This window comes from Dioscorea cayenensis, chromosome 19 (assembly GCF_009730915.1).
Source record: "Dioscorea cayenensis subsp. rotundata cultivar TDr96_F1 chromosome 19, TDr96_F1_v2_PseudoChromosome.rev07_lg8_w22 25.fasta, whole genome shotgun sequence".
Lineage (NCBI taxonomy): Eukaryota > Viridiplantae > Streptophyta > Magnoliopsida > Dioscoreales > Dioscoreaceae > Dioscorea > Dioscorea cayenensis.
This window is the reverse complement of record NC_052489.1, coordinates 28373117-28396475: the sequence shown is the minus strand read 5'-3', so window position 1 is coordinate 28396475 and position 23359 is coordinate 28373117. Positions and strand designations below refer to the sequence as shown.

At 34.9% G+C, this 23359-nt stretch overlaps 1 protein-coding gene and 1 long non-coding RNA gene across 2 annotated transcripts; both read right to left on the bottom strand.

Annotated features, from left to right (window-relative positions):
* Positions 1-13953: 13953 nt before the first annotated feature.
* LOC120249331 (MADS-box protein SVP-like) lies at positions 13954-19834 on the bottom strand. The gene is made up of 8 exons (XM_039257830.1): positions 19705-19834; positions 19295-19503; positions 17293-17371; positions 14668-14729; positions 14489-14588; positions 14323-14364; positions 14168-14209; positions 13954-14076 (listed from the first exon to the last, which is right to left on the bottom strand). Exons 2-8 carry the CDS (start codon positions 19474-19476, stop codon positions 13954-13956), a joined length of 630 nt encoding a protein of 209 aa, XP_039113764.1. The 5' UTR covers positions 19477-19503; positions 19705-19834.
* A 1421-nt stretch (positions 19835-21255) lies between these two features.
* LOC120283594 lies at positions 21256-22104 on the bottom strand. Its single transcript, XR_005543299.1, has 3 exons — positions 22077-22104; positions 21931-21975; positions 21256-21605 (listed from the first exon to the last, which is right to left on the bottom strand). It is a non-coding gene; the product is annotated as an uncharacterized LOC120283594 (long non-coding RNA).
* Positions 22105-23359: the final 1255 nt, after the last annotated feature.

Sequence of the window (23359 nt, the reverse complement as noted above, 5' to 3'; positions counted from 1 at the left end):
TTTTATCCCTTGTAATTGATAATATCCCTTATTAAGCATTAGTATCATTTTCATCATTTGTATTCAGTATCTTAACAATGGTTGGCGCTGCCTATTTTGTATCTATTTTGAGACTTTTAGTGGATTTCAGTTTCTATTTTTGTTATTTTATTTTGTTGAGCTTTAATGTTCTTCCTTATAATTCACAGGACTTATTTAAAACACCCACAATCCTCAATTATAAAGGGGATGCTCACTGGGTCAATTCTTGACCTTGAGTGATCCCAACTGGTAGGACACATCAACAGACGCACTAGGCCAGTTTCAAGGAGTAACATACCCTTCAAATTGAACCGGGGAAGTAATCGTATTTCACTCCCCTCCTATTCTTGTTTACATTTCCGTGCATGCTTATTTTTGCACACATTGAGGACAATGTATGAATTAAGTGCGAGGGAGGGGTTAAAGTTTCATTGTTAACTCTTTTACATGCCAAGTTTGACTTATGACGGTGTATTTGATTTGTACCGGGAGTTTCTTAGTATTAGGGTGGGCACATGTGAGTTTGTTCCATTTTGAGTTCTATTTTTTTTAGTTTGCACTCTATTCTCTATTGTAACAACTTAGACCGTGTTGGACTTCATGTAGTTTTGTTCATTTTAATTAATGTGGTTGAATTGAAAAAAAAATTCAAATTTGAAAGAATTTGTTTTGACAAAAAAAAGAGAGAGAATTTGGGAAACGGAAAGAGCTACCTCTAATAGAAGTGTGAAGCTACTCTCGATGAGTCGGATACTATGTATGCCCTAACGAGAGAACGAGCTACCTCTTTAGGTGAGTGAAAGTTACCGTATTCTACTAAAAAATGTGGAAAGAGCTACCTCTCTTAAGCGTGAAAGCCACTCGAGCATTCGCGGGAAAAGGCTACCTTAAGAGAAGTGTGAAGCTACCACCTTGCAAATAAAAAATTGTTTGTGGAATGTTTGCTACCCCTATTAAAAGTGTGAAGCTACACTCGATGAGTTGGATACTATGCATGCCCTAACGAGAGAAAGAGCTACCTCTTTAGGTGAGTGAAAGCTACTGTATTCTATGAAAAGATGTGGAAAGAACTACCTCTCTTAAGTGTGAAAGCCGCTCGACGAGCGTTCGTGGGAAAAGGCTACCTTAGGAGAAGTGTGAAGCTACCACCTTGCATATAAGAAGTTGTTTGTGGAATGTTTGCTAGTGAAGTCCTCTAGGTCAAAAGAAGTGAAGTAGAGAGTTATATAACACAAAATGATAACCTTGAATAGACTGTTCACTATTGTTGGAACTTGAAGTTTTTAGCATTCTTGCATTGTTGAAACACGAACTACTTGTGGAACTCCCCAATTCTTAAGCACCTAAGGTCTTGCACTTCTCCACTTGGTTTGTAATGTTTTATTTTTTCTTGAAAATAAGCAAAAGCTTTGAAATATATAAGATTCATTACTTTATTCCTGTTGTTTGATTTAGTTTAGTGTTTCATTGTGTTGCCAAATTTTTTTGAAATTAGTGACACTATGTTCATTTTTGGAACGAACTCAATAGCGGTAACTTACCTTAAATTTGTAGAAAGATCTCGAAATTAAGTATCTTTACAAGATGAGTTAAATGAACAGTGAGGAGCTATTCTTTTGTTTATCTCATCGTCTTTGCACATTTTCTAAGAAACTCAAAATTCAGTATCCTTCAGGACGAGCTAATGAGTAATGAGGAGCTATTTTGTGGTCTATCTCAGGGTCTTAGTAAATTTGGAAAAGAAACCGGTAATCATATTAATATTGATATCTTCATGGGATCTGTGGTTTTGTTTTCTTCTCTTTATGGCTTGCTCTCACTATCTTGACAATTTTTATTTTGCTTGTGGTCTAGATAAAATACTTTGTGCCTTCTGTTTCTTGATTCATTTCATTTTATTTTTCTGTTTTACACCCTTAATACAAATAAATAATATTGATATAAAATAGTGATAATGTTTAATGATAAAAGCGTTTTTATTTATAAAATATTTTTCAATATCATTATTTAAATTAATTATTATAATTAAAATTTAGAAGTAAATATCTCAACTTTATCATCCTTCGTTCTAATTATTTAAATTAATGAGTCCAATATTGAACTCTATGGACCAAGTGTAATGCTACTGCTTTGTTAATATTTATTTCAAAGATAATATTGTTGGTTTTATTGATGGAGAATTGTGTAAGATTTGACAACTTTCAATTGTTACCGTAGATTTTCAAATTGTTTATGTTGTCTTTGTTATAATTGTTTGGATTTTGCAGTTTGATTTTTCTTTCCTCTTTCAATGCAGATATATACTTTTCAGGTTGGTAAGTTATATATGGTTGAATTGTGTAAGTTATATAGTGTTGCAATCAAATCTCAGAGAAAATGTTTCTCTTTGTTCGACATAAATGACTTCCATCACGAGTAGTTATGATGATGAGTTATTGCAATTAGTGTTTGTATCTCCCACAGAAAAGGGCATGGAACTTCGTTGTTTTTGAGCTAGAAATTCTCAAAACCTGTTATGTTTGAATATGATCTTTTAAGACAGAGCTTGTGTCACGCCCCGAACCTAACCGGGCACGTGGCAATCGCCACGACGACAAGAAGTGGGTCCCACAGCGACCCCACATTCAGGTCGCCGTAAGGCTCAATATAAACCTGTTATCACAATTATATAACTAGAAGACAACATAATAAAATATCACAAATAGGGTTCCCTAGTACTAGGAACCCTAAACACAAAGTAGCAACAATAATGAGACAAACCCGGGGTTTTAAGATACAACCCGAAAAATATAAATACAAGAACCACATATAAGGTCAAGTCTAGTGGATCCATAGAGGGTACATGCATACTATAACAAACCTAAATAAGAAGTACAGATAAACCTCTACTGCTGCACAAGACAACTCTGTCCAACGTCGCGATCCGAAAAGATAAAAGGGGAGTGGTGAGTACTGGAGGTTACCCAGTGAGTGGTGTCAGCATAGATATAACAGAGTGATAAAGTATTTCAAATGGTAATTCAAAGAAATAATAATAGTATATAAAATCCGTTCCAAGTATTCAACATATTAACAAATAACACAAGATTCATCAATAGTAAAAATCAAATAACATTTTAAAAACATAATGAACATAGCTCCAAAAAAATACAGGTCGGCCTAAAAAGCAGTTCCCACACTAATCGTGGCAGCGACTAGTCGTGGGACCACCAAGGAGTTTTTAAAACTTTTTAAAAATTTAAAAGGGTGCCTTTCCTTGGTGTTGGCCATCGAGATCCCCGTGTGGTGACCCCGGGGTTTCTCACATACAGAACCCCCATCAATGGCTCCGCGCACCTCTTGACCGAGGCTAAACCCGAGGGTTAACCACGCCGCCTCCCATCGAGGCCGGACCATGGAACCCCACACTCGCAGATGTCGGACTAAAGTCACTGTCACCATCAAAAACTAAATGCCACAACATAATTCTTCTAAACTTCCAATTCAAATAATCCATCATACAATGTTTAAATACGAAATGTACATCAAACCATATCTCATTTGCATATAAATACGGAAATGCAAGTAAACATGTTTCTTTCAAATAAATAGGTATAAGCATTCTAGTTTTAACCATTTCAAGTAAATTCGTACTCAAAATATATATATATATATCAAAGGAAGTCAATTTATCATCAAGTTTATGTGATAAAACACATGAAGAAATACTTTAGTACTCTTATTAAATCTATGCAATTATAAATTTAACCACTCACAGAACCAGTCGTCTCGTCCTGAGACGCACTCACTGATCGGCGAGCTCCTTCCCCTTGGAGGACGCTTCGCCACCTAGATACAAGCAGGGAATTCAAATTTTTAATGAACATAAGAATGATAATCACAAGAAAATGTATAAAAATCACGATTATACATGTCTAATACAAAAAATATTAGGGTTTTAAGGCAAAACATCGTCATTTTGGATCCAAACGATCTCGAATGGAGTAAAAACTAGTTCCAATGAGTTCGAGGGTAAGAAGAGCTTCAATGTGGACCAAAGAAATACCGGAAAAGGCTCAAAAATTTTTGGTGCTACGAGTAATTTCGAAATTGCTACGATGAATCCCGACCCTTATACTATGGATTTTTCTCCCAATTTACAACTCTAAATCAAAAAAATTTTTCTTCTACAACATCCTCATACATGCATTATAAATCATTGGCTTCAATTTAAGCCTATGGATCATCATATTCATGGAGAAATCAAAATTTTTTTATATTTCTAAAAAAACAAGGAAATACGGGTGAAATACAAAACAAAAAAACATTGGATATAAGGCTTACGGATTCGGGAGTGAGAGAGGAATGAGTTTGGTATTGAAGTTCGCGGAAATTCTCGCGGAAAAATTTTTTTCTTCTAGGGGTATGCTCGGCCGAACAAGAAGAACAAGAAGCAAGGAAGCAAGAAGTGAAGAAGGAAAAAGAAGGTTCCAGGTTTTTCTCTCATTCATTTCATAAAAATAGGAAATGACCTAATTGCCCTCTTAATAGAAAATTCATATAAAATGGATCCAAATGACGGAATTGCCCCCGATTTTTCACATAAAAGCTACCATGCAAACATGCAAAAATGCCACTACTACTAAATGACCATTTTATCCCTAATGCAAGCATAAAAAATCTAAATAGGCCCGAGGTCTAAATCAGGACAGGGTACAACACTCTACCCTCCTTAAAAAAAAATTTTGTCCTCAAAATTTCAGCTTACCCAACTCACTGAATAAATGAGGATATTTCCTTCTCATGAACCGTTCAGGTTCCCAAGTTAACTCCTCAATCTGATCACTTCTCCAAAGAACTTTTACAACTGGCACCACCTTTCCCCGAAGTACTTTTTCTAGCCGATCAAGGATACGAACAGGCCTCACTTCAAAAGTCAAATCTTCTCGAAGTTCAACTGGAGGTGTTTCAAGTGCATGCGACGGATCTGGTACATACTTCTTCAACAACGAAACGTGGAAAACATTATGGATCTTCTCTAACTCTGGTGGCAACTGTAATCTATAAGCCACTGGCCCAATTCTTTCAAGTATCAAGAATGGCCCAATATAGCGAGGATTTAACTTTCCCCTGCTACGGAACCGAATTACTCCCTTCCAAGGAGATATCTTCAGGAAAACTCTGTCACCAACTTGGAACTCTAAATCTCTTCTCCTGTTATCAGCATAGCTCTTCTGCCGGTCTTGGGCCACTTTTAACCTATCTTGAATTACCTTCACTTTTTCTGTGGTTACCTCAATTAGTTCCACACTCTGCAACTTTCTTTCACCAACTTCATTCCAACAGAGGGGTGTTCGACACTTACGCCCATACAAAGCTTCATAAGGTGCCATACCAATACTTGCATGGAAGCTATTATTGTAAGCGAATTCCACCAGAGGTAAGTGCTTGTCCCAACTTCCTTGGAAATCGAGAACACAAGCCCTCAGCATATCCTCAAGTGTCTGAATTATACGCTCACGATTGACCATCCGTGCGGGGATGATATGCGATCATCGAATCTCAAAGTTGTCCCAAGAGCCTGATGAAACTTAGGCCAAAACTGAGATGTAAATCTCGGGTCACGATCAGACACAATTGAAACAGGTACTCCGTGGAGTTTAACGATTTCGCTTATAAATAGCTTCGCTAACCTCTCAAAGGGATATTTGGTATGAATGGCGGAAAATGGGGTGACTTTGTCAAAGCGGTCCACAATAACCCACAGCAGTCATGCCCTTGAAGAGTACGCGGTAACCCAACCACGAAATCCATAGTAATATGCTCCCATTTCCAATCTGGAATAGGTAAAAGGTTGTAATAGTCCCATTGGGATGTTGATGTTACTGCTTTTACTTGCTGACAAACTAAACATCTTGCTACAAATTCTGCGATCTCACGCTTCATTCCAGACCACCAATAATTTTTCCCACGATCGATGCGATACATCTTAGTCTTTGCTGGGTGTATAGTATAGGTGAGGAGTGAGCTTCTTCTAGAATAGCACTCCGAGTCTCGCATCCCTTGGAACACAAACTCTTCCACGAAATACCAGAATACCATCACTGCGTAGCACAAAATTGCTAGGTTCACCTTTTTTTCCGATCTCATGTATTTCCTTCATTAACTCTTCATACTGTTCTCGAGATTTTACGAGATCCGCTCCAGATAATGATGGTCTCACCACAAAATTTGCCAACAAAAACTCCCTTTGGCTCGATCTTAAGTCTCACATCCATGTCTCAAGAGTCGCAAGTTGAGACCGATAAGATGTTGTAGCAGAAGCTAAAGAAGTGGAAGTTTTCCTACTTAGCGCATCTGCAACCACATTGGCCTTCCCACGGATGATAGTCAATCACCAAATCATAATCCTTGATCAACTCTAGCCATCTTAGCTGCCTCAAATTTAGCTCCTTACGAGTAAACAAATACTTTTAAACTCTTATGATCCAGTATAAATCAAGCATTTCTCTCCATAAAGATAATGTCGCCAAATCTTCAGGGCAAAAACTACTGCTGCTAACTCCAAATCATGGGTAGGGTAATTCAACTCATGCTTCTTCAACTGTCACGAAGCATAAGCTATTACCTTCCCATCTTGCATTAATACACGCCTAAGACCACGTCAGTGAAGCATCACTTGAACACTACAAACTCTTTACCACTAGTAGGTAGAGTAAGTACTGGCTGAAGTCAAACGGTTCTTCAATTCCTTGAAGCTTTTCTCACACTTCTCATCCCAAACAAACTTTACCTCCTTTCTAGTCAATCGTGATAAAGGTGCGACAATCGAGAAAAACCCCTCCACAAAAGCCTGATAATAACCCGCCAAAACCTAGGAAACTTCGAACTTGGACACATTCTTTGGTTGTTCCCAATCAATGATTGCTTCAACTTTCTTTCGATCCACTGATTCCTTCTCCAGATACAACATGCCCTAAGAAGACCACTTCATGCAACCAAAACTCACACTTTGAGAATTTAGCATACAACTTCTCTTCTCGAAGGATGCTGCAATCATCATGCGCAAATGTTGCGCATGCTCTTCTTCAGTTGCTGAGTAGATCAAAATATCATCGATGAAGACAATTACAAACTTGTCGAGATAAGGTGCGAAGACTACGTTCATTAGATCCATAAAAAGCAGGTGGGGCGTTAGTCGGGACCAGAAGGCATGACCAGAAAATTCATAATGCCCGTGTCGTGATGCGAAATCTTTGTCTTCGACACATCACTTTCCTTGATCTTCAAGCGATGATAACCGGACCTTAGATCAATCTTCGAAAAACACTCTTGCCCCATGAGTCGATCAAATAAATCATCGATTCTGGGTAGAGGATATTTGTTCTTGATAGTCACCTTGTTCAACTGCCGGTAGTCTATACACAATCTGAAAGAACCATCCTTCTTCTTCACAAAGAGAACTGGCGCACCCCAGGGTGACACACTCGGGCGTACAAACCCCTTATCCACCAAATCCTGCAACTGTACTTTCAGCTCCTTAAGTTCTGTTGGTGCCATGCGATACGGAGGAATGGAGATTGGAGCAGTACCCGGTAGCAAATCAATAGCAAACTCAAACTCTCGATCTGGAGGCAATCCAGGCAATTCCTCAGGAAATATATCCTCAAACTCCTGGACAATAGGAACATCCATGACGTTTGGTCCAACAATTCTTGTATCTACTATGTGAGCCAAATATACCTCACATCCCTTGCGTACAAGTTTCCTTGCTTCCACAGAAGATATTACACACCTCGAAAGAACCTTCCTTTCACCCTCAAACACAACACTTAGTCCATGAGAGCTTTGCAAAGTCACTTCCTTCCTGAAGCAGTCAATGGAAGCCTTATGCCTATTTAACCAGTCCATACCAAGTATGGCATCAAAATCTCGCATCTCCAATGGAATCAAATCTGCCTCAAAATCTACACCCTTCACTTTGATAGGACATCCCTGAAAAACAACCTCCCTGACAATCTCTTCACCCTAGAGGGTGTTTGTATCGAAGTTCACGATCTAATGGGGAGGCTATTCTATCGGCATGATATGAAAATGCAGTGCTAACAAAAGATCTCTCTGACCCTGAGTCAATCAATACATATTACTTGTTATTTATATTACTTGTTATTTTGGGTTGTGATGAGGCGAAGCCCTGTATCGCTCTTAGGGAGGCGGGTCTCTCACAACAATTTGGATTTTTCTTAGAAAATTGATTTGATATTGATTTGTGATGAATTTATGTTTCAAAAAGTTCTTTAAAAATGTATTTTTGCTAGAATTACGGTATTTTGGAAAAGTTGGAAAAATTATTTGAGAAGTTGGTATTTATATATTTTTATATATCATCGTATTTGAATATTTGAAATTATTAAGCCACTACCGACCAAGCCCGAATGTCTTTTGATAGCTGAGGGAGCAAGACCCTAGATTGCTGTTCAAGTTTAGAGCTAGTCGGGGAGTTAAGTCCAAGAGCTGCGATGGGTCCCATACTTTTTCTTTATATTTGTTGGTATCGTGATCTTAGTAGCGGTTGTACTCACAAATTTGAGTTATTATATTTGTTGTATTTATGTATTTGAATCACTGCGGATTGGTGTAAAGTTGTAACTATGTAGGTCTAATTTTGTTTAAAAAGCAGGTGTCGGGTTTCGAGTTAAAGGGAATTTTTAACCGATGGGTGCCACATTTACCTCGGTAGAAGGGGTGGGTGTGACATCTTTTTGGTATCGGTAGTCGTAGGGTTGAGATATCCCTGGTTGGTAGAGATCACGGGTTGTGATCGAGCCTAAGTTTATAAGTCGTGTCTGAGACTTAGAGGTTTAGTAGGGATTAGAGCGGAAAGTTAAGGGCCAGTAGAAGTATTAAGAGTCTCCAATCTGGTTAAAACCTAAGTTGCATATTGGGAATAAGGTTGATAGTAGGTTTTGACATTTGAGACAGAGAGCGAGACAGTGCACTGTGATCAGGATCACGAGTTGAGATATTTATTGGAATTGGTTTTATCTAAAATAAGTTAACTAAAAGTTGCCAAAGAAGGGGTATTTGGCATTCTCTTTGTTGATCGACACTGATGATTTGCATTATGATTCGAAAGATGCTTTGGACATACATGCTTAAGAATATGGAGATTAGCCCGTGAGTAATCGACCTTCTTTATCATCTTTACATTGACTCTTAAAAGGTGTGTCGCGATGTGACGTTGATTCGAGCTTGATTTGTTGGACTTTGGATGAATTATAGCCAACTCCTCTGAGTGTGGTTTAATTGTGTTTAAATAGAGGAGAAGATCGGGACTTGCGTTTTTCATCGATGGGATTTTGAGTGTCTTAAGGATTTTTGAGTAATGGAACCAAGGTGTTTGAGGGACGACGAGACGAGGGACCTCTTCCAAAGTATAATAGAAAAGAGTAGAGATATTTCTTGGAAGAAGCGTGAAAGAGAGGAAGAAGAGCAGAGAGAGAAGTGGAGGAGCAGAGAAGGAGAGAGGAGGAGCGAATGAGGGAAGAAGAGATGGAAACCTATATTCATGCTTTCAAGTACCCTCTAGCTCTACTCTTGTTACCTCGAGTATCTTCTAGTTACAGTTATTACACCGGTAATCAAGAGCAAGCGATAGTCGATGTTTATGTCCCACAAGCTCGTTATGTGGTAACCATGAATACTAGAGATTTTAGCTCTATAGTTGCTTCAGAGCTGAGGAATATCTACATGGATCGTTTTCACCTAGATGAGAGTTATATGCCAGAATTGAGAAGGAGGTATGGAGTTCCTGAGGAGTTTGCAACGGCATATGATGATGCCCATGCATTCCTTAACTATGGTGCAGCAGTTGAGCAATGGAACCGGGAAAGGTTGAACCGCAGAAACCGCAGACAAGGATGAGGTTCAGTATTTATATGAGGACTTGTGAATAGTGGAATAACCTGTTTGCACTACCGCTTGTGTGCTTGAGATGTTTTGTATTCTACACATGTATCTCGATGATGATGTATTCCTACTTGTGAATAAGAAGTTGCTTTTCTTCCGGATTGTGGAAAAATACAAGATTATTTTATTGTATGAGTTTTTGGAAGTGAGGGAAGCCGGGAGTAACACATCAGAAGAGTGTTGTATACCGTATATAACACCGTACAAGAGGAATCAACTTCACTTTGATCATCAGCAGATACTTGGACATCCCGACAGCGATATTGTTATTTCTTTCGTTGAAGCAGTTTGGAACAAGAGAACAGATTTGGAACAAGTGAACTTCGATGGTATCATATTTATACATGCTAAGGAAATTTTCGAGGGGCGAAATTTTTCTTAAGGAAAGGATTGTAATACTCACGAACCTTTACATATCCGTTGGAAAAATATATTCGAGGGGTATTACTACGGGTTCTGAGTAAGAATTTTTCTACGAGTAATCTTGTTGAGAAACCCCAAGTGGACGGAACAAGGACTTAAGTGTAAAAAGTTTTTTTAAAAGATTTTTGGGTTAAAGAGTAATAGAAAAAGGATTGATATAAAATATTTCGAAAACCAAGGACTGAAAGGTAAGGCGGTAGGGACCTTTTTGAAATATTGTGTTATACTTCAGGGACCATTTGATAGTTTCCAAGGACCTTTTTGAGAATACTATTTCATAATTCAGGGACCATTTGTGAGTTTTGCAGGGACTGACTTGTAAGAAGTTAAGTTTTGAGGGACTAAATGTAAATTTTGGCTGAAAACTTCATTGGGAGAAAAATCTAGAGTTGATGGTCTTCTTCATCTCCTTCTCATTCATACCGCTACAGTAACCCGGGAGAGATTAAAAAATGAAAAATGAAAATGAAAAGGAAAATGGGAGGCTTGAAGGAGTTTGGAGCTTGGAGAATGCCGGAGAAAGTTCGCCGGAGTGTTTGCTTGCTTGGTAAGAGTTTTATTTGGTTGAAATAATGCATGATATTTGGTTGAAATGAACTTGAGCAACCATGCTAAATCTTAGCTTGTTTTTATGAGTTTAGCTTGGTTTTTGAATGGTAAAAGCATGGTTTATTGTTGATTGATGATGAATACTTGAAGTTGTTTGGAAAAATCTTGTATTTGAGTTGAATTTTGTTTAAAATGGAGGATGAGATTTTTCGGTTTCTCTGCAGTACTTTCATGTAGCACGAGATTAAAATTTGGTTTAGTTAATTAAATTGATGATTATGATGATTAAGGTGTTAATGATGATTGTTGGATTGAAATGGGTTGAGTTAGTCTAATTGATTTGATTTGATCAAACCAAGTTGAATTGATTTGGTTGGTTGAGTTGAGTTGATTTGGTTGAGTTGGGGCTTGATCAAATCAAGTTGAGATGGGTTGGGTTTGGTTCAGTTGATTTTTGGGTTAAGGGTTTTTGGACTGAACCAAGTCGGTTCAATGGATTTTTGAATAAGAATTGAGTTGGTTCAAGCTGGTTCAGTTTGATTGAGTTTGGTTCAGTGGAATTAAGCTTGGTTCAGTGCAATTGAGCTTGGTTCAATGGAATTGAGATTGGTTCGAGATTGGTTTAGGCGTGTTTGAGTCTAAAATTGAGTGGTTTAAATGCAATTGAAGGCCAGTTGGACTGTGCAAGGTTGGATTTTAACCGATTGGAGTGAGTGGGCCCAATAGAGAGTCTATTATTGTTTATAGTATTTTATTTTGGGTTTAAATGTGTTATTTATTTTTATATTATTATTCTTGTTAGGTGTTGTTCAGTCTTGGGAAGGAGTTCCAGGTCTAGCAAGGAACCCAAGGACACCAGGTGAGTTGGTAGTGGCTATTATTTAATTGATTAATTATTATTATTTTGAAATAATTGTTTAATAACTAGTATTTTGGAAATAATTATTTAAGTATTTCATTTTATCATGTTTAATTTGCGTATAAGGTTAAAATATATGTATATTTACTTGCCGTTGATGTTCCTGACAATCGTATTGATACATCAGTTTCGTATAATTATACGTATTTGTGAATAGTGAAAATACATGTATATGTGATTTAATTATTCAATTCATGTATTTATTTTTGATGGTTATATATGCTTTGATTTGGAATGATTTGTGAAATCATGTGAGCGTTTTAAAAATGTTTTCACCAAACAATATTTGTGGAATTGGTTTTCATTCCTGGAATAGGAATGGTATCGTGGATCCGGATTTTCTTGGTTTTTATCGCATTGTTATACTTTTGACATTGGCTTTGTGGAAATGATGTTTATTTTCGTGATGTGAATGCTTGTCCCGGATAAGGACCATGTGATGTGATTTATCATGATTGTATTATTGCTACATTTACATGTTGGTTTTGGATGGTGACGGGCTAAGGCCAGACTCTCGCGATAGTAGGGTCCCCACGGGCCAGCCCTTTAGAGGTGGCGTGGTGGACTCGAGTGTTGATTTGTCAGGATCGGGTGGGAGCGTAGAGCCCCGATTGGATTATACATCGGGATCCCGAGTCACCACATGGGGACCCAGATGGGCCAACGTCGAGGGTCGCGAAGACCTGGCGGCTCCTAACCCTAGTCGCGACTACGGCTAAGTGGGGAGAGTTTTTCGGTGTGGAATTGAGAATTGGTTTTTATATTACTTGTTATTTTTGGGTTTCGTGATGAGGGGGCGAAGCCCATTGTCACTCTTAGGAGGCAGTCTCTCACAACAATTTGGATTTTCTAGAAAAATTGATTTGATATTGATTTGTGATGAATTTATGTTTCAAAAAGTTCTTTAAAAAATGTATTTTGCTAGAATTCTGGTATTTTGGAAAAGTTGGAAAATTATTTGAGAAGTTGGTATTTATATATTTTATATATACTGTATTTGAATATTTGAAATTATTAAGCCACTACCGACCAATCCCGAATGTCTTTCAGAATCTGCAGAGCAAGACCCTAGATTGCCTGCTCAAGTTTAGAGCTAGTCGTGGGGTTAAGTCCAAGACTCGCAGTGGGTCCCATACTTTTCTTTATATTTGTTGGTATTGTGATCTTGTAGCGGTTGTACCCACAAATTTGAGTTATTATATTTGTTGTATTTATGTATTTGAATCCTGCAGTTGGTGTAAAGTTGTAACTTGTAGGTCTAATTTTGTTTAAAACAGGGTGTCAGTTTCCAGTTAAAAGGGAATTTTAACTGATGGGTGCCACATTTACCTCGGTAGAAGGGGTGGGTGTGACATATAATGAAATGATAATTTTACTCCCCCACCTCAGTGTCCATTTCTAAAAGCTTTTATATCTCAAATTATATATCCACATATTTAATTTTATAATCAAATTTTAAATTTGATTTTATCAATCTATTTAAATACATTGTTCTCCATCAATATCATCTTAAATACACAACCTTAATTTATGATAAAAAAAATAGACAAAATAAGAAAAATAATCTAAATATTCAAAATAATTTTAATTATAATTGCTTGTCTTCCTTTCCACAAAAAAGTTAAAGCTTATAATGGACATTTATAATGAGATTGGGGGTATTTATAAAAAAAAAAAAAAATCAACAACAACAATAACCATAAAGTTTCAAGGTAGAAATTATCCCATTTCAAATAATAATTAAACAAAAAAAATAGATCACAAGTTCGAACCTCAGACAGACCATGTTAAATTTCATGGCAACAGTGATGCCCGGTTTGCCTTCAACTAAATGAAAGCTACGATACTTTTTTTATGGCAAATAAATACACTAACATTTGAGCAATTCCACAACTAAACAAGTAATTATTTCTAAAGGATATATATGGATGTACTTCCTCCAATCTTGATTCATGGCCATGCTTGCCTTTTCTCTTCAATTCCTGTTGAATTATGGTAGGCTTCATATAAAATCAAGTGAACTCATTAATATATAGATAACTAATTCGTAATTTCATACCCATAGAAAGAAAAGGAGCTATCAATGATCAAAATTAAAAGATATTAATTACCCTGAGCCTAAGTAATGTATCAGAAGTGTCAATTGATTCAGAGGAATATTGGCCATCTTCATGGAGACCACTCACTGAGGCATGATCAATCATGCACAACCCCATCTGCTTAATTAATAATTCAAACTCCATGTTACAAAAAGATAAAGAAATTAAAAAAACACGTAAAAAAATAATAAATAATAAATGAAAAAACCTTTTCTCTCAGCCTCTTATTGTCCTCCAGGAGTTGCATTTCCTTCAATTTATGTCTCAAACAATTAATGCACAAACTCTTTTTAAGTAAAACAAAAGAGAAAAAGAAATATATACAAATGAGAACATTAAAAGGAACTCATATATATTTGTTACCTTTTGTTGAAGACTGCTTAACTGTTTCATTATTTGTAGACCCTGAAAACAGTTTGAATAACAATTTGATTAATGTTGAATAATAAAATGACCAAGAACTTTTTTTTTTTTGGATAAAAAAATGACCAAGAACTTGGATAATGAAAAAAAATATATATATATATACCTTTCTTTCCATTACGCGAGTCAATCCAATATCAATTGTTCTTTCAAGATGCATTAGCTCCTCTAAAGTTAATTCCTGCAGGTTTTCTCCTCTCATTTGTCTGCAAAGGCTCAAAACATTAGTCCCTAGCCTGTGCTTAATTATATAATTAAACCGAAACAATACATGGAAGACTTAACCTTAATTGACGGTTTTTATCAGCATATTCTTTCTTCAAACCTGCCTGGGCACTGTTATCTGTCTAGATAAATAAAATGAAATGCGGTAAAATTTAACTCATTGCAGCCAGAAATGCAAGAGCCATTTTCTCATTATATCGTTGTCTTATTTATTTATTTATTTATTTAACAAATACGGCTAGTGCTGTCCGGGCATGCACATGTGCTAGAAATTGATGATCCAATTTGTACGCCCCCACGGCTCCACTTGACAAAACGTGGTGCTAGTTACTAGCCCACACCCACAACTAAAAACATGTTGCCATCACTACATTCACTGGACTTGAAATTGAAACTATTTGAGTGTCTCATATTAACTTCTTTTACAGTGAGACCAATACCACTGAGGTATGAACCTTTTGACATATTATTGCCTTTGTTGTTGTCACTTGCATATGGTAATTGTTAGAGTTAGGCTCTATGATTGACTTCATTTGACATGTATCAAAGGTGACATGGCAATGATGACGTTGTCGCAAGCTTAATGACATAGCAAGTTGACTTGACAAAGGATGATAATGTGGCTTGAAGACTAGAAGACCATGGTTGGAGCTATATTTGGAGGACTTTCAAGAAACTATGTAGAGCTATCTTTGATAAGAGCTTATATATGGAGGACACAACTATCTTTGGAAAAGAGATTTATCTGAAAACATAAGGATATCTATGGTCACAACTAATTGAGGAGACCAAGCTATTCAGGGACAAATATATTTGAAGGCACAAATATATTTGGAGATAATTGAAGTCCAAGCTTGGATGAATGAAGATTATGCTTGGAAGATATTGAAAAATTAAATTTGAATAAAAGGGGATCAAGTTTAGTAAGAAGAATATTGAAGACCAAACTTGGATGAATAAAGATTAAGTTTAAAGATTGTGAAGACTAAACTTGAATGAATGGAAATCAAGTTTGAAAAGAAGATTTTGAAGATCTTTAAAAACCATCTTTAGCGAGATGGAGATGCGCCTTGGTGGTACAACCCTCGGGAGAGGGACCTGCTGATATGATGTGAGGAGGCAAGCTAATTGCTGGCAGGAAGACCTTGGGAGGAGTTCACTGCATCGACTTGGACTGCCACAACTAGGAGGGTTAGAGGCGTTGTATGGTCGCGTTGCAACAAAAGCTAGAACTCAGTTAGGATTAGCAAGTGGGCCATGTTGCACGCTCGGTTACAACATGAGTTACAACGTCTAATTTTGAAAGATGTCTAAATTAGAAACCGTGGGGATTCTAAAAGAGAGAGGTGTTATATTTAGGACGTTGAAACGCCTATATAGGAGACTCTGTTTTAAGATTTAAGATGTACTACCAGAGAAAGACCCTTGGGTAAGGGTGAGTGAGAGTGGGCATCGACCAATCTAGAGAGGGTTCATGTATTCATTGTGAGAGTGAAAATGAGTGTTGTATTCTTTTTTCTTTACCTTTTCTAGTGAATTGTTATCTCTGGCCTTGGTCACCCAGATGTAAACAAGTTGTGCCAAATTAAGGAATCAATTCATATATCTCCTTTCTCTTACTTGCATGTTTGATTTTACATTGAGTGTGTGTGCTTATATTATATGAGAGATTGAGCGAAAATCACCATACTAGTATCCCTCCATAACTAGCAGTAATGTATATATATATATATATATATATATATATATATATTGTGCAAGAAGAGATCTTTCTTAAGATTCCAGACTTTCTCGTTTTTAATGATTTTATTTTTTTTATTATTATTTCATCATATTCTTTTATTTTTATGGACTCTGTAGGCAAATGCATCATCAATAAATTCATGCAAGAATATATTCATGTATAATATACATATGAATGAAAATGGTAAATACTGTCAAAAAATAAATAAGTATTGATATGCATTAGTTACGCTAGCTTATAGACCTTATAAAGATAAATCCCTTCTACCATATAACTCTAGAAGAGAGAGATACAACACCTACTATAGAAAACCCACCCATACCCATTTTTAACATCGTGCTATTCAAATAAGTCCGATGGGTCCATTGGGAGCGTTTTTATCTCTTTTCGGAGTTGCATGGCGAGAAAAAATTTATTAGCTCGGTTTAGTTTTTTTAAAGTCCTCTCGAGCGTACACATGGCAAGACTTTTCATCGATCAGCCCATGTAATGCTTGACTAGGGTAAATTCTTAGGTGATCAATAAACTATTGAAATTAGTGCACTCATCGAAACTATGCATCCCTTGACAACCCTTTAATGGCGTGGCGCTTTACATCTTTGTCTAAAAAAAACTGACTAAGCTAGCTTCATGGAGGATTCTATGAAGTGTGTAAGAAGGTTGTCCACATAGTGCAAATTATAATAATAAAAAAATAAAAAAAGGGGGTTAGCTAGGCTGATCAAGTGAAACAACTCAAACATTAATGATCACTATATGTCTATATTACAAGAATTAAGATATATATATATATATATATATATATATATATATATATATATAGAAAGCCCTACAAGTGAATTATAAGGCCCAAATTAATGAGCATTTATATAAATCAAATTAAGCTTATGAGCATATATATATATATATATATGAATAAGGTGATGGTAGATTTGACTTACAAGCAAGTCAAGAGTTTGTTGGTCTGGCTTCTGAGCCGCATCGAATTGCGTACTGTGCTTATCAATGATCTCACACATGCTTTATTGATACATGAATTAAAAAAAAAAAGCAAAGTTAAACATATTAAATATATAATACTTCCTAACAATTATGTTACAATCAATAAGACTGTTACATGAAAAAATTTTGCTATGAGTTTAAGAAGTTTAAGAACAGGCCAATACAAGGAAACATATGGATATATATATATACATATGGCATAAAATTATACAAGTACAAGAGATCTCTTGTTGTGGCAGATATAAGTGGTGAAAACCTAACTTGATGACTTCAATTTTTTCAACAAAGAGATGTGCATACATATATATATATACACATATATATACATACACAAACAAAGTTTTAAGTAGTGATAAGAATAAATGAGAAAATTAACAAATGTACAGAATTAAGAATTAAGCAAATGACAAAATCATGTCTACACTTTAAAATTTGATTTTTTGGCACACATATCTCTGTAGCCCACATAAAATATTAAGATATATTATTACATATTATATGATAAAAAAACACATGCATATGTATCCCTACAAGTTTCTAATACTCATTAAATTATTATTATATATATATATCCCTAAAAGTTTTAAATTAATTTTATTTATTACATTTAAATAAAAACTAACATTGTTATTTAAAAAAATAACATAATCAGTGATAATTTAGTAATTCAAATATTTTTATTACTATAAAAATATCAATATTTATATAGTTTATAAGATATTTTTAATTGCATATGTAGGATAGAGGGATGTGTACGCAAATAAATTGAATTTTAGGAGGAATACATAGTATTTAGCTTTTCTGAAAGGTATATGTTAAAAATAAAACCCTAGCGTGTGTTTGACATGATGGAAAGCATCACTTTCAACCAATTGGCCATACGCTTTCTTTACATGAAAAATTGGTGAATTCCATGGGATTACTTATAAAATCACTTTTTATTAGGCAGGTTAGGAATCTACTTTTCCAAGTTTGAGTGAAAGTTGTAAAAATAGATTTTGTCTAAAATATTTTCATTCTCCCATGCTGATGCATTATTATTCTATTTTTAATTGAACTTTACTGATTCTTTAATATTGTTATTAAAATAAATTATTTAAGTTGTAATCCTATAATCAAACATTTTTTAATAAGTTAAAATATTAACTTTACTTGATTATTTACAATGTTGATTGATTAAGTAATTTCGATTATTAGAAGGCCCTGTGCAATCTTGTCTACATTATATATAGTTGACTAATTACTTCATAAAGACTCGGACTAATGCGACACAATATCAAATTTTTATAAATAGACGTTAATAAAAAATACTAAATATGATTAAAAAGATGCTTTTATATTTAAGACTTGAGAGAAAGTTAAAAATCCCTTCACCTGACATACATAGATATTACTTTTTCATTCATTAACCAGTTCACTAGATAAAAAATAAATCGAAAATTAATAAAAAAAAATTCCCAGAAATATGCTTATTTGGCAAACACTAGGATGTGTGACATTTTAGAAATTTTAAGCAACACTTTCTTTTACATACCAAATACTATAACCTTACTTTAAAACGATTTTAACTTGAAAAAATCACCTAACAATTAATCACTCTCCTTGTAATATTTTGAATGAGAAGGTGTCAAAAGTTATTTAAAAGAAATACAGTTGGATACATACAAATTTGATCTCTAATCATCCTCCCAAACTAGTTGATCCAGTATAAAACACTTAGACGATCAGAAACCATGCAAAAATATTGATAAAAAAATGCAAACATAAGAGATCTAACCTTAAAAAGAACAAAGAACTTCATAAGATGGAAAACAATAATAAACCATAAAGCAGATGAACATGCATAACAATATCAAAATACATGATCTTAACCTTCTGATCAATCAATCTCATGAAACTTTATTCATTATCAAACAAATATATATATATATATATATATACCTTGAGCTGGCGTATTCAAAGAGCTTCCCAGAAGCAGAGAAGATGATGAGGCCAACGTCAGCATCACACAAAATGGCAAGCTCCTCTGCCTTCTTGAACAACCCTCTCCGGCGCTTAGAAAAAGTCACTTGCCTCGCCGTTGCATTGTCTATCTTCTTTATCTTGATCTTTTCCCTTGCCATTATTGATCAGTACGAACTAAAGCATCACTGAACACATTAAAAACAAGAAATTAATAATACTTCAATCTTTCACTTCTAGTTATACAAAAAAAAATAAATAAATAAATAAACAAAAACAAGAAGAATAATAAAAAGATATATATATATATATATATAAAGAGTGGAAATTTGTTAATCTAATTAACAAGAAACTAGCTAGAATATCTACTAAAAATAACAATAGTATACCTGAATGTTTTGAGAGATCTAATTTAGGCTTGTTTTGATCGAGAGGAAGAAGTGAGGGAAAGGGGAAGGAAGGTCTTGATTTTTTATATGGTCTTTTGCTTTCCATTGGAGTATATCTTCCTTTTTATTTCTTTCATTCCATTGGTTCTTGTTTATATCTGATAAGGGATGATATATCTTTCATTGTCAGACCATATATATCCTTTTGGTGGGCCCCCGGTTCCCCACACCCTCTCTCACCCTCTCACTCTCATTTTCCAGATTCAAACTGGATGAGGATGGGGGAGATGAATCAATCACCAGTGGTCCACTACTACTCTCATTGAATGAATGATTATTGATTTTGTTTGTGTCTAAAACTCTCATTAACTGTTAATAAATTGGTGTTGAAGTTACAAGAAATTATTGGCTTATATTTAGATTTGATTAAGTTTGATTAGGGTGTTTACTTTTGATTAGATCTTTATTTTATCTTTATTATCATCTAATCATTTTATATATGTTATAATGATGTTTAATTAATTCATTAGTATATATATATATATATATATTCCCATGCGCACAGAGTCATGGATTAATAATATATGAAGTTCTTTATTTATTGTATTATTTAAATTTAAAAAATAATATTTAAATTATGTGAGTTACAATGTGTTGACAAAAATTAAACAATTTTGTCATTTATTTTAAAGGAGAACTTTTCTGAATGAATGATTGGAGAATTTTGATAACACACTAATTAAACATCATCTTCATCATTAATATTTTTTTTAAAAAAAAATTGAAACTATATTATCATCTTCATCATTAATATTTGCAGGCCTGTGTTTACAGGCAGTAATCTTCGCCGGCCCAGCTTCTCTTTCTTTCTCTGTTTTCGTCCTTATTTTTTTTTCTTTTTTTTTTTCAGGTTTTGTAAACCTCACCCCTGGTGAGGTTTTTAATCAGTCTTCATTGTTTTGTTCATCCGCCTTTCTTTTTCAATGTTTGTCATGTTTTTTCTCTTTTTCTTCAATAAAATTATGATTTATCTATTTTTATTATTAAAAAAACAAGAGATATAAATAGTCTGAAAATTCAAAAAAAAATGTTATTATTCAAAGAGCATATAGCATCTACTAACTTTTATTTTTGCACATTCACCATTTACATCATAAAATGCCTGCTACCAAATGCCCAGCACTGGTAGCCATCACCATCCTTTTTAATCATATTTAATGAACCAAATATATATATATATATATATATATATAGTAGTAGATGAAATCTGAGGACCACTGAACACACACAAAATAATAGAAGTTAAGCTTGGAACTTACATGTCATATACATACAATACATGCACTTGGATGAAGACAAGACCTCTGAATCTTTTGGATATACATGCCCCAAAAAGTGTTGAGAACAAGATCTCAACTCATTGATATGCGAATATATTCCTACATTGCCTGTCTCTCTTTTATTTATTTAATGAAATTATGATTTTATGAAAAATAAAAATTCAATAGCAACAACAACCATTCATTTTCATGGAAGTAATATTTTCCCCACTTTAAAAAGAAAAAAATAAGGATTCCCAGACAGACATGTTTCATGGGCTATAGTGATGCCCAGTTTGCCTTCAACTAAAGAAACATGCATGCATTTTGATTGCTAATAAATGTATTATCATTTAAGGCTTTGAGCAATTTCACAGCTTGAAATACACAGATACACATTTATTATTTATTCAAGGATGTAGCCAATCACTCATGACTCCACTGAAGCCCATGCATTACTTGCTGTTCTTCACTTCCAGTAGTTAAATCATGCATGGCAGGCTTTATTAAAAAAATATATATATATAATCATCACTTGGTACCTTGGTTCTTTTCCGAAAACTCTACTCAAGCTGGTTCTACCTACAGAAAAAAATAATAATAAATAAATAAAAAAAAAAACATAAAAAGGAGCTTTCAATGATATATAGAAAGATCTTAGTAGAGTTTAAGGAATGTATCAGAAGTGTGATCATAAGGTTGTGGAACTGATTCAGAGAAATATTGGCCAGCTTCATGGAAGCCAACTTTTCAACCAAAAACATCAATCTCTTTCGCCTGTTTAATTCTTCATACTTGAATTAAGTTAAAATAACTTTTTACAAGAAAGTATGCATGCATGCATGTGTCCATGGAAACTCACTTCAAAAAACAAACATAATTAAGAAAAAAGCATGTAAAGAAGAACCTTTTGTCTCAGCCTCTTATTGTGCTCCAACAGTAGCATCATTCCCTTAAGCAAGGCAAACAAAATACAAAGATTTAAACCGACAAGAATAAAGAATATATATCTATATATGAGAGTGAACATGAGGATGAACATATATTTCTGACCTGTTGTTGAAGACACTTCACTGTTTCTTTATGTTCCTGAAAAACAGTTTGAATAACAAATAGTTGCTGCATGCTTCAATGATCAGGAACTTGGATGATGTAATATGTATATGTAGAAGCATCTATCTGTCTTTCTTTCTAGCACAAGAGTTGATACAATATCAGTTATATTGTTCTCTTAAGATACTCTAGCTCCTCTATCTATGGTTAATTCCTGCAGGTACCATCCCCTTTCATGTGTCTGTAATATGGCTCAAAACATTAGTTCTTGTGCTTAATTATATAAACCAAAACAACATGGAAGAACTGACCTGATTTTGATCGGCATATTATTTCTTCAACCCAGAGCAGTCACTGTTGCCTGTCTAAAGAAATGAAAATGAAAATGAAAATGAAATGAAATAAAATTAACTCATTTCAGTAAGAAATGCAAGAGAAATTCTTTATCTTATTGGCATTGTTGTTATCACTAATATAGCATAATATGAATTTGAATATGTTGAAAAGGTGTTCAGAACTCTGGAGTATAAAGGCCAAAGTTTGAATTGTTGACTTGAGAATTTTGTGTTTCTTTTGAAGTTCTGACCGTTGGGTCAATGTTTGAGTGGTCAAGTCACTGATAAATGGAATACTCCAAAAAGTTAAGGTTATTATGCTTTGTTTTTGGTTTGTTCGTGGTAACATACTTTTGGTGTTGTACTTCAGCCATTGGGCATAGGGATATCTTTGCTCTTTATATTATGTATGACTAGCATTATGAGATTTTTGAAGGTTATCTAAAGTTTAGACTAAAACTCTTCTCCTCCCTTGTTTTCTTCTTGTTGTTGTGCCTTTTTCTTCTCTAGTCTCTTCACAAATGGTATCCGAACTATGGAAGGGAGCAGTTCTTCGGTCGGGACGAGTCAAGCAAGTGTTCCACTGTTTAAGTCTGAATCGTATAGTGTCTAGAGCCTGTGCATGAAAACTCTCTCAGGTCCCAGAGACTCTGGAACTTGGTGAATGGGATCAACACATCTGAATATGAAACTCATATGCTGCTCTCACTCAGCCCGAACTCTCTATTCAATGGCACAGAAGGTATGGACATTTGAATTACAAAAGCATGCAATTGCTCTCACAAGGTGAGTATGTACATGGCTTGCCTAGCATAAATTCTTGAGGGTTGTGTGAAGGCTGCATTAAGAGCAAGCAAGCAAGACATTTCTTTCCAACTTTTAGTGCTAGAAGCGAAAACTCACCGTTGGAGCTTTTGCATGGAGACTTGTGTGGCCCTATGCAAACAT

Excerpts from the sequence above, each read along its gene's own strand:
- LOC120249331 (XM_039257830.1), bottom strand. The coding sequence starts at position 19,476 with ATGGCAAGGGAAAAGATCAAGATAAAGAAGATAGACAATGCAACGGCG. Across the intron at positions 14,730-17,292 it reads AACAAACTCTTGACTTGCTT|ACAGATAACAGTGCCCAGGC; the intron begins GTAAGTCAAATC and ends TTATTTATCTAG. Across the intron at positions 14,365-14,488 it reads CTCGCGTAATGGAAAGAAAG|GGTCTACAAATAATGAAACA; the intron begins GTATATATATAT and ends AACTGTTTTCAG.